The sequence below is a fragment of the Delphinus delphis genome, chromosome 18, assembly GCF_949987515.2.
Source record: "Delphinus delphis chromosome 18, mDelDel1.2, whole genome shotgun sequence".
NCBI lineage: Eukaryota > Metazoa > Chordata > Mammalia > Artiodactyla > Delphinidae > Delphinus > Delphinus delphis.
The window spans coordinates 24,403,305-24,416,043 of NC_082700.1; the positions used below are offsets into that span (position 1 = coordinate 24,403,305).

Consider the following 12,739-nt stretch of genomic DNA (forward strand, 5'->3'; position numbering starts at 1 on the left):
TGTTATATAATATTCCACTGCATGCTTTTTATCCATCTCCTGTCTCCAGTTTTATTTTGAGCCACACTGCTGTGAGTATTCTATACGTCTCAGTGTATAAGGGCAAGAGTTTTTCTTGTATACCTAAGGAAGCACTTGCTAGGTCACTGGGTGACTTATAAGTGAGCAAACACAAATTAATTGTATTAATACAAACATTTAAAAAAATGTTTAGGGAGAAGATGAGTGGATTGATGGGTGATTTAATAGTAGAGTTAGGGACTTCCCTGGTGGTCCGGTGGTTAAGACTCCACACTCCCAATGCAGGGGCCATGGGTTTGATCCCTGGTCGGGGAACTAAGATCCCGCATGCCACGTGGCAAAAAAAAAAAAATATATAGTAGACTTAGAAGGGCATTATACGGAGTAGTCTTCTATTCCCAAAAGAGTTGGTGTAGGATAGACTTAAATTCTAAAGAAGTCATTTAAGTCTACATCAGACTTCCTAACTGTGAAGTTTGAGAGATCTCACAACCCAGTGCCAACTTATTATAGCTTTAAAAAATTTTTCAAAACTGTGATAATTATTAATTGTCTGGGATGATTTGGTCATATCCCCTTTTTAGAACAAAAGAGATGGGCTTTAAAATTGTGACAAAGTAATGGTACTAACTGCTCATATCACCCTTGAAAATCACTTTCATTCCTTTGGTGACACATTGTTCAAGCATTCTTATAAGCTTTTTTTTTTTGGCCACACCATGTGGCTTGTGGGATCTTACTTCCCCGACCAGGGATCAAACCTGGGTCCACAGCAGTGAAAGCCCAAGTTTTAACCACTGGACCACCAGAGAATTCCTGTTTCTTAATAAGCTTTGAAGTATGGGATTATGTGGCTCTTTGTGATGTAATAAACTTTGTTCTGTTACAACATTAGATAATAATGGTTTTATTGTAAAACAGTGTGAAAATTCACCAGATGTATGTATGAATGTATATATGTGTATATGTATATATGCATGTGTGTGCATGTGTGTATATATGTGTATGTATATATAATATATATATATATTTTAACTTAATGTACTGTCTGCATTGGTTGCTTGAAGACTTATATGTAGTATTCTGATTTGCATTTCATTTTACCTTTTTTCCACCTTAAAGTTTCAGACTCTCTGGCTCAATCAGTAATTCAACATCTAAGATGGATAATGCAGAAGGATCTTTTGGGGCAAGATGTCTTTCTAATAGGACCTCCTGGGCCTCTTCGCCGCTCTATTGCTATGCAGTACCTGGTAAGCAATGAATTCTTGTGGATTCCTAAGGGTCTTAACTATGATAAGCTATTTTGTAAATAAATTAAGAATTTATAAAAATATCAGGATTAGTCATTGCTTTAAAAATGTTGATGTTGAAGGGTGATTTGTTTATAAAGCATTTGGAATAAGTTACTTGGGAAGTAAATGTACATTTGCCTTTCATAGCTTTAGCAAATGTTGTTGTAGGTAGAAAACCCTCCACTTCCAGTAGGAAAGAGATCTATCTAAATTCAGGCAATGAGTAGCAGATAGAATCAGCAACACTGAGATTACAAAACAAAGTGCAGTTTTATACTATTCAGGAAGCATTCTTTTATCTTCGGTCCACATTTTGAAAAGCCAGATAATTCTGACTTTTGATGTTATGTGGTCTTTAAAGGGAGCCTGAGGATTACAGAATCTCTCTTATGTGTTAACTTGCACTCTTTTTTTTTTTTTCTTAAATAGATGAGAAAATAAGTTCAGAGAAATTAAATAACTCACTCAAGCTTTATACGTAAATGATGGAGCTAGACTTCAGATCTCACATTGCTTCCCCTTTCTGACATGTTATCCCCTTAAATGTTCGTAGTTCTCTGAGTACGGTTGTGAAGCGAGTTGAAATATTCAAATCTCGACACAAATTTTAAAAAATTATAGGACTTGTTTTCTACTACTTTGTCAGCGTTAATAGGCATTGCTCTAATGATTCAAGGAAGAACACTATCAGATAAGTAGGTCTGTCCCAAAGATACTTTTCAGGATGAAGAGAAAAAGCTTACTTAAAGTTTCCTTTGTAACTTGATATTAAATAATTGATTTCTAAGCTATTGAAATGTACTTTGCGTACTCTTCTATTTCGGTGGTGAATTTATCTTGGTACTTTCAAAATCATGTAGGGCAGGAATGATAAAAATAGAATGAACATATCAGAAACTAACTCCCTCTAGCTCATAAATTTCATATTTTTATTTGTTCCTAGAACCAGTTTGTGAGGTACAACGTGCCATTGTAGTATTATCCTCACTTTATTAATATGCAAGGCAAAAGTGTCTTGTCTAAGAATGCAGAGTCAGCCACCGAAAATCCCAGGTCTAGAACCTCTTTAGTTTTAAGATGTGCACTCACCGCCTGGCTCATTTCAAAGGCCACAATATCTCACTTTGATTTTGTTTCTCGCAAGACTTTGAAGCTTGTGAGAAATGTGGAATGAGCCAGGCTAGGAGATTATAGGAGTCTTGTTGGCTCAAAAATGCAACTCAAGTTTATAAGTACAAAGCTTGTATCTTAAAAAGACAACAAGCACCAAACTTTAAATTGTGAATTAGAGCTGAGGCAGCTTTAGGATGTGGAAATACGTGGAAGAAAACTTAATAGCCTAAGCTGCCTTCCAAACTCTGCAATGGGTACTGCTGTCATTAGCTATAGGATTCTATGCATAGTAAGAGCCAGAGTAGATGACATCTTTAAAGGCAGAAATTTGGGGGCAAGCCTGTTGAACCAATGAGAAATTAAATAGAAATAATTTGATAGTTGTGTTTATTTCATATTTCACTCATATGAAATGAGTTTTGTAGATAGTTCAAAGAAACCTCAACAGACCTCTGCCACCTCTCCCATCTGCTGCTTCTGGTGCTGTTTGTCAACTTGCTGGTACCGCTTCTGTGAAGCTGCAGCTGAGGAGACCTTGGTGCTTGTCTTGGCTGGTGAAGAGTCCCAGGAAACTCAAGACTGAGGATAACATCCTCATTGTGGCAGTTCAGGGTGCTACCGTGGTACAATTTAACAGTAAGAGGCATACACCACTTTGTCAACCAGTGTGAATGACAGGGTTTTTCAGTGTGGGAGACCGTATTCAGACAATCAATTAAACAAGACAGGAAGGCGAAGTCAGAAGGAGGTATCTGCTAAAAGAAAACCTGCTACTTAACTCCAAAATTGTGCTCTCGTGGGCAATTCATTCTTATTTAGAGAAACATCATTTGGTATCACTACATCTTCACCACTATGGTGTATGTTTTCTCTATTTAAAACTTTTCCCTTCTTTCCACATATACTGAAATTTATGGGTGCATGGGACCCAGCACATTTTAAAAAACTAAATGACAATAATAATGTATTTTTATCAACATCACATGGTGGAGAAAAAAATCCCATTGTGTGGAAATATCCGCTTTCACCAGTAATGGCATGCTCATTCAACATTTTTCTTTATACTCGTCCAGTAAATTAATTTGTTCTTCCTGTTTAGTAAAAACATATTGTATGCCTTATTGGATTGGAGCACGTCATTGCTTTTAATTCAACATTGTAAAACCAAGGATAATGTTAAAAACTTTTTGTACATAGTTGCTACATATATGGCAAAATTAATTAGGGATAGATTAATTATTCTAAAAGAAATGGATTCTGGATGGTTTCTCCTTCAAATCAAATGACTTTTTGTGTGTGAAATAATAACCCCCTTACCCCCCTCCTCCTTCTCATCTCACTTCTTCTTTTCCTTCCTGAATAGTTATGTATGTGTCTCTCCTGACTATTGATATTTACCTTATTTTCACACTTGTTAAATACCTAACATATTGTATCAATATATAGTTGGTAAACATTGGCTCCTGGAATAAATTAATTTAAATCACCCTTTAAAAAAAAGATGAACACTACTTACAGAGATGACTATCGTTTGTCTGAAAATCAAGTAATAGCCAAATTATTACTCTTGATATTTGAAAAGAACTCTACAGGAGACATTAAGATTTATAAGATCTAATTTTGATTATTATTGCTTAAGTAGTAAGTAATTAAGTCATAAATTATTGTGTACAGTAAAAGTAGAGCTCTGAGGAGAGATATATACATATTTTGGTTAATGCTACATTTATTGCATTTTTCTTAAAGCTGAGGCTCAAAAGGCTTTAATCTAGAATTACATTTAAAATGCTCTTCTGTAGAGTGACATTGTCAGATAACTGGCTCCAAAGCATACGTTGGGAACTTGATTTTTATTTTGGGACATGCTCTGCTTTTCAGGAGTTGACCAAACGGGAGGTTGAATACATCGCCTTATCAAGAGACACCACCGAAACTGATCTCAAACAGCGTCGAGAGATCCGCGCAGGCACGGCTTTTTACATCGATCAGGCAAGTGCTTACCACACTCCAACACTTGGTTGTTTACTCCTGGTCTTTAAGAAATTGATTTTTGAAGTAGAAAAAGAGTAGCTCATGTAATAGTGAAAGATGGATGTACTGTGCTCTCTCAAGACAGATTTAATTTAGGTTTTTGGTTTTCCTGTTCTTGGAAACGCCTTCTTAGTTTAGTACTAAATAAGAAGCCATAGTTGGAATTAGTGGTTCTAAAATGTTAGCTAAAGATCAATATGCTGATTTCTTAATTTTCAGTTGCTTCCTATTAATTGCCTATAGAAATTTGTTTTGTTTTAAAAAAGAATTAAGGCGATTTTAATATAGGAAATTCTCTAGCACATTTATTAATGTATTCTCAATATAAAGGTCAAGTTTGTAAAGGTTTATTAAACATACTGAAATTAGATATATACTTCCAGGAACCGCAGCTTTTTGGAGAGAGTACTTAGGTGTAGGTTACCAATTAAAATAATATTTTTTGAAAATTATAATGAAGCTTGTTGTACATTTCTTTAAATATATTGCTTAAAATATTAAATATTGTTCTTTGTTAGGAATACCTAATAGAAAAAAGGACAGAGGCTTTAAACATTTCATAGAGAAAAGATTTCAAATATTCAATAAATTCGTGACAAGATGCTTGATCTTCTTGTTAAAAAAATAAAAATTAAAACACTAGTGAGCTGCTGTTTTTCCTTCACCTATCAGATTGGTAAAGATTAAATAATTTGCTAAGGTCCATTGTTGATGAGGAAGAAGGGATGAGGAATTAACATTGCTGTTAACGGGAGCGTAGACTGATGCAATTTTGAAAGAAAATTTGTGATTATCTATCAAAAGAAAAGAAATTAAACATATTTGTATCCAGCAGTAATATTTCTAGCAATTTTTCTTTCCAATGTTATTCACACAAAGCGTGTAAAGTTATATATACAAGGATGTTTATTGTAGCATTGTTTGATACCATATAAAACTGTAAGTGAAAATTATAATGATGTACATTTAGGAGACTAATTAAATAAATAATGGTAAATAGAATTCTCTGTCACCATTTAAAAAAATGAGATGAATCTATATGAGGTGATAGGAAAGAAGTCCGGGATATATTAACGGAAAAAAAAATGAAGTTGCAAGACAGTATATATAATATGGTCCCATTTGTGATTTAGAAAAAAAGAAGAAATGTGTAAATGTTTGTGTATACATTGAAAATTTCCAGAAGGAAACACAAGAATCAGTAAACAGGGCTGACCTCTGTGGAGGTATGACTGGGCATTTGGGGTGGGGCGAGGAAAGAACATTCATAGTTCTTTAAATTTGAAGCTTTTCCAGGAGTACACACTATTACTTATAATTAAAAGAGTGAAATTGTAAGAAGCACTGAGTGAAAGAATTTTTGGAGACCAGAATATTCACATTGTCACACAGATGACTAATTAATTACAAAAGGAAAAATGTACTTAAAGTGATTTGACAATAACTACCTTAAACAGTGGTGAGCAAACTTAGCATCATATGGTGGGAAAATCTGAGAAGTTCAGACTTCCAGCAATTAGAAAAGTAATGCTTTGTGGATGAAGCACAGAAGTGTATTTAAAGAAATCCATTTTATTCACATAATGCCAAATGTTCACTTTATTTCTAATTATAAATGGGAAAAAATGTACTTTTACAGTGCTTGCTTCTTTTCGGGACCCAATGAGGATGAAATGAAGGAGATGGGATTTGAGTTGAGATAGTGGGCAGCTGAGGAGAGAGATTAGAACATGAGACCACAGCCTGTGTAGAGGAGAGGGGATAGGAATATATTTAAGTGACGATGAAAGAACTGGTTTTGTCTGGTCGAGCATGGATTTAAAAACATATTTTTTGAGTGGATTTTATACCTAGATGATGGTTGCAATGCAAAGTAAGGAAGAGAAAGGGATTTTTGTACGTTGATTATTTTAAAGACAGCTTAAAACTTTGCCTATTCAGAAATCTCAGAAATGGAGTTATTTCAGGTAACTAAGTTTATTGATTAGCTAAAGATTTATTTCTTGAAGCATAAAATAAATCATTTAGATGAAACTCTGATATTATATTCTCCTTGCCATTCTAAAAAGCATATTTTCAGATGATACCTATTTTACCATTTATAAAATATTGGAAGTGCTATGTAAATGTATGGTAGTATTTTATACTTTCATGTTTTCTTGGTGAATCCTACTTATTGTGATAAACATCAGCTATTTAGGATGCTGTAATGCACTGACACCTTCAGAGCCTGTGATGGAGATATAGGCGTGTTAGTCCTTTCTCTAAGTTGCTTCAGGCTATTTATGAGATTGTATCTGATTTTCACATTTTTTTCTTCTCTCTTATTTGGCAGTTAATATTCCTTACTGTTTGCTCATAATCGGATCCTATCAGTTGCTTGTTTAAATCCATGCAATCCCATCACACCCAGAATAAAATCCAGACCCTTTAACAAGGCCACCACACTCTACAGGACCCAACCTTGTCAACCTCATCTCCTTTCTTCTTTCCCTTGCTTTCTAGACTCCAGCTACAGTGACCTTCTTGTTCTTTTAAAAATAGACCAAGTGCTTTCCAGCCTCAGAGGCTTTGTACCTGATATTTCCTCTGCTTGGAATGACCTTCTCCCAGATCTGTACATTCCTGCCTCCTCATCATTCAGCTTATAAATTCTCATAACATTCTATAATCACCGATCACGCCCATGCCCTTTCCACATGAACCCTGCTGTCATATACATAATGTAATCTTCAGAGCACCTATCACTCTCTGAATTTACCTAATTATTTGTTTTCATGTTGATTGTCTGTCTTCCCCACTAAAATGTAACTATTTTGCTTATCTCTGGCACCTAAAAACTGTTTGGAATGTAACTGACACTTACATTTTATGACAGGTTTCTCCTTTGGTTAATCAACCTTGTTAAAATTTTAAGTAAATTAAGAATAAATAGGCTCTGGATGGGACCAGGGGGCTTTCCAATGGAAAATACATCTGTCCTTTTGACATCTATTTTGAGTCATCAGAATGAATAATTACCATCTGAATTCTAAATATTTGAAGTTACCAATTGATTACCAGCTACTCATGTTTGTTAGAGTGAAAGATCTTTATTTTATTTAGAAATTTCTTTTATTTAATATTCTTAACCGTTGACTTTGATGTCTGGGATCAAGGGAAAGGCAGTATCCATATAACCATCAGGTGAGGTTTCCTAATGTAGGTGGGTCAACCTAGATGAGAAATACCTGTGGCCATCTAGTGGGTGCTAAGGAGAAAAAGTTTGGGGTTTTCAGTGTGGTTGACATTGTATGCACATATGACTGATGTCCAAGTAATTTCTAATTGACATTTCAGCTGGAAACCTTGACAAAACTCCCAAATCCGAGTTGGGGGTCATGGCCATAGACTGCTTTATTTCATGCAGGATTTTGGATAATTGATGATGAAATGAGAGGTTGAGCTCAATTACTACTCTTGAAGATCAGAATTAGGTTAATAATTCTGTAGTAGGGAATTTATATTTTCTTTCAAAATAATGTTTATTTCTTCTGATTAATAAAGTCATAAATGCTCATTTTATAGATATATATGTGTGTGTATACACATATCGTATTTATTAATTTTTTTTTTTTTTTTTTTTTTTGCGGTACCGGGCCTCTCACCGCTGCGGCCCCTCCCGCCTCAGAGCACAGGCTCCGGACGCGCAGGCTCAGCGGCCATGGCTCACGGGCCCAGCCGCTCCGCGGCATGTGGGATCCTCCCGGACCGGGGCACGAACCCGCGTCCCCTGCATTGGCAGGCAGACTCTCAACCACTGCGCCACCAGGGAAGCCCCCGTATTTATTAATTAATAAATATTTATTGAAATGACTGCTGTGTGTCTAGGTACAGTGAACAGAAGAAACAAATTCCTCCCATCATAGAGCTTATGTTTTAGTGGGGGAAACAAAATAAACATAGTAAAGAAGGATGGTATAATAGAGCAAGTGATAAAGAGCATAGGGAAGAATATAAAAATTATTTATCTTCCCCTTCAAGACCAACAGTGTGAATATTTTCTGTATTTCTTTCTATGATGCCTATATTCATATCTATTTAATCAAGTATAGTAATCTTTACCAAAATGGTATACCATGCATATAAGGTTTTACAGTCTGCTTTTTTTAAAACATGATATTTTTTTAGGAGCATTTTCCTGTGATATTAGATATTCCTCAAAAATATGACTTTTAGTGTCTGTACAGTATTTCATCAAATAGATGTGACATTATATATTTAATATTCCCATTTTATCTACCTTCCCATGTTGTTGGCCATTCAGGTTCCTTCTAAGTTTTCACTGTTATAAATAACTCTTTGGTGAATATCTCTGTACTTAGATCTTATTATTACCTTGGATGATTTTTTTAGACTTGAATGCTGGAAATATAATCAAAGGGTCTAGACATATTCAAGAGTTTCGATATACATATATCGCCAAATTGCTTTCCAGAAAGGGTGTTCCAACTCATACTCTCATCAGTGTGCACTGAGTGATTGCCTCATGGATTCTTGTCAATATTGAGTATTTCCATATATGTACTTTGCCAAACTGATAGACTTTAATTTGCTTTAAAAAGTACTAACCAGGTTGAATCATTACTGGTAGACTTTAATTTGCTTTAAAAAGTACTAACCAGGTTGAATCATTATTACGTTTATTGACTGTTGCTTCTGTAAGATGTCAATGAACTGAGTGGATATAGAAAAGGAGAGAGATACTGATGAAATAAATAAGTTACCATCTGTCAAGAAAATGTTGACATATACCCCATGTTTGTCTATGTAAATATTTACTGTAACTTATCCACTTGTTAATGTGAAGGTAACAAATATTTTTTATGCAATTGTTTTGCTAAATAGATTATAGGAACTTTTTGAAAAGAAAAATAGGTTAAAGAACAGAAATATGAAAATTTATATGACATATTATGTCACTTATGGAGAAATAAGGAGATTAAGATTCTTTGCTACCATATTAACTTTCATTTGTCTTTGAAGGTAAAATAACCGAAGAAAAGCCTAAATTGTTGATATTCTAACCCTTTAAAAATCTATTACTCTAATTTTTTTCCTTACCTTACTTGTTGACATTTTTATCATTAATTCTGTTTATTGTCCTGTGAGCCAAAGAGTCCTGTGTCCAAAGAGCCAGAGAGGAAGACTTTTAAGTCATTATACATTGCTTGCATTTCTCAAATATAAGCTGTTACAAATTAGCTAAGCTACAAATAAATTGTGATTAAGTTTTTATGTCTGGCTGACAGGAGACACTCTATATAGCGTTAATTTGGGGAGTAGAAAGCCAGGATGGGGAACTTCAAATGATTTTTTTCAACTTTTCTAAACCAGTAACTCCTTTCACACTAGAATCTTGTTAATTTGTTTGACATAATAATGTCAAGTTCCTTAATATACAATATACATATTTAATATTACATATAAAATGCACTTTAAACAATTACATAATATTTTAATGTATTCTCTGTTTCGGATAATTTTTTTTTTTTGCGGTACGCGGGCCTCTCACTGTTGTGGCCTCTCCCGTTGCGGAGCACAGGCTCCGGACGCGCAGGCTCAGCGGCCATGGCTCACGGGCCCAGCCGCTCCGTGGCATGTGGGATCTTCCCAGACCGGGTCACGAACCCGTGTCCCCTGCATCGGCAGGCGGACTCGCAACCACTGCACCACCAGGGAAGCCCTCGGATAATTCTTGATTCTCTTTTATTAGTAGAAAAATAAGGATTAACTTTTTTTTAATATGCTGCTTAAATGTTACAAGTCACTAAAAGCAACTCTTAATATATTGAATAACAGTGCTATTGATCAGAAGATGAGATTTTTATCTTGTATAAGTGCCGTTTCCTTATTTCAGCAAATAGGGAAAAACATTGACTTGTTTTTTGAGAATGATTGAATTCTAGTACCTGCACCAAATCCTCTGCAACCGTATTGTTACAATATGTCCCAGTTGTCACTAGGACAGTAGGAAAAGGTCTCTCTATGTTTACTCTGGCCTCTGTATTAGTCAGAACTCAGGCCGTGGCTCCTTACCATGTTGCCATCTTGCTCAGGCCAACTCTTATCTACTCATATGTTAAATGTTTGACAGACTTATATAATTCATTTAAAAAGAATCAAGGGAGATAAAAAATAACTTTCATTGAGGGGACCTCTGTTGTGCTAGGTGCTTTATATGACTGCATTTAATCCTCAAAACATCCTTAGGATGGAGGTGACTTCCACATCTTATAGGTGAAATAAGAGTCTTTAGGGGGCTATGGTCATACAACTGATAAATAGCAGTGGTAAGATTTGAACCAGGATCTGTCCAGTTCCAAAGTGTAGCTTCTTTCTGTCATATGCTACTTCCTTGAAAGAGCAGTGATGATGATGGTAATGACAACTACTACAAGGATAATAGTATTTGTAATAATAACAGGCAAGTGGTTTTCTTTTTAAGGTTTACTGTGTGCCAGAGGTTATCTTATTTAATCTTTACCATAATCTATGAGATAAGCACCATTACTAGAAAGAAATGGAGGCTTAGAGAGGAAAGTGACTTATCTAAGTCACCCATAGCAGGTGGTAGAGCAACCAAAAATCAATCTGATCCTATTCTGATATTTCAAAATAAAGAACTTGAAATATATATTTTTTTCATTTTTCTTTGGCTTCTTCAATGCTGTTACACTGTAACCATTTTGAGTATTTGAAGTTCTTTGGAATCTATTTTCATTAGATCATGACTGTATTAATAATAATTTATATTTTAATAGGTTTTACAGCTTTAAATATTTTTCTAGTACTGCGTTGATTCATGAATAGTGGCATTGTACAGTACCCCTTGAGGATATTCTCATTTAGTAAACGAGGACACAGACCTCCAGATGAATTGTTTGCCTAAGGTCTTTTATCAAATCAGAAGCAAATCTAGAACAGGGCTTAGACAGTTTATGATTTTAGGTCATGCAGCTGCTTTTATCTTGAACTACTTTGTATCCATGTGTTAGGTGGTTAAAGCTGCTCTATGGGGTGCTTTGTCCAGAAGGATCTTTCTGCATTTTTTCTGATTTCTATTTGAGAAATTAGGTCTCTGGAAGTTCTATAGCTTGAAGGGCAGGAAATGAGCCTTATGGTTGATCTAATTTCTACATTAAGGAATGATCACCAGTATTCATTCCACATAAAATATATATGCACTGCTCCCTTCTTTCTTTTTAAATTTCACAAGAAAAGTTATACCACAATTATTTTATTTAAAAATCTGTATAGAAAAGTTTTGAAATATGTAGGCTACATCTCTCATGCTGACAGTTAAACTTGTCAGTTCTGTTTTCATATCAAGTGTGGGCATAGATAAGTATTCTTCATAAAAAAATTCTTTCTAAACTTACATAACAGCGTCTTTTAACTGAATGGTTACATTTTCATTCCATAAACACTAAAAGTCTGCTGTGAGCCAGTTTTGCACCAATATGACATAAAAAAACAGGGTTCTCACTCCTTGAAGACCTAAGAATCCTGCTGGGAAGATTAAACAGGTATATGAGAGAACTAGGAAAACTTCAGTGTTGTGTTTCCACACTTTAAGTGCTGAGCAGACAGAGGGCAAAGGGGGCATTAATGCAAGGAGGTTAAGATGCTTGGGCCTCTGTTGGGCCCAAAACTTGTAACCATTTTTTCTCTCCAGCATCTCCTGTTAAGTCTGAGATTTATAGTCTGGTACAATATGTTGCTGATATATTAAAGTACTTAATGGATTTGCTATTCAGTTTTTAATATCCTTCTTTACAAATATGATCAGACTGCGTTAATAAAGTTTGACGGTACTGATTAAAGTATTTTAATCATTTTATAGACTATTTTAAGAAAGAATCAGGAAGCAAAGAGATCCTAAAATAGTAACGTTTTCTCCTTTTAGCCAATAATTTTGCTTACATTTAAAATTTTTAATTTGCATATGCTCTGGGTATATAACTACATAACCAAAGGGCAAGTTGGGAGGAAAGTTAAAAATCTTGGGTGATCTTTTGCACGTCGATTTTCTTTCATTTTTTTCTAAAAAATTATAGCACTCTTATAAGTTTATAATCCTCTTTTCATATTCTTATCTTTGAATGCAATTGCACTATAAAGCATCCATCCTCACTGCCAATTAAATGTTGTATAAAATAAATAAATAATTTAACATTGAATTAATAAGAAAAAAGTTTGGATTTTTTGAAATTAAATTTTATTTTTTTTATTGAAGT

The 12,739-nt window shown here is 34.6% G+C and overlaps 1 protein-coding gene across 2 annotated transcripts in view; it reads left to right on the plus strand.

The window, feature by feature from the left end:
* Positions 1-12,739, plus strand: part of VWA8 (von Willebrand factor A domain containing 8) — a 369,390-nt gene that overhangs the window by 41,615 nt on the left and 315,036 nt on the right. For both annotated transcript variants that reach the window (XM_059995512.1, XM_059995513.1), the window contains exons 3-4: positions 1,144-1,274; positions 4,308-4,418. In XM_059995512.1, the coding sequence (XP_059851495.1) occupies positions 1,144-1,274; positions 4,308-4,418 (242 nt within the window). The remainder of the gene's footprint in view (positions 1-1,143; positions 1,275-4,307; positions 4,419-12,739) is intronic.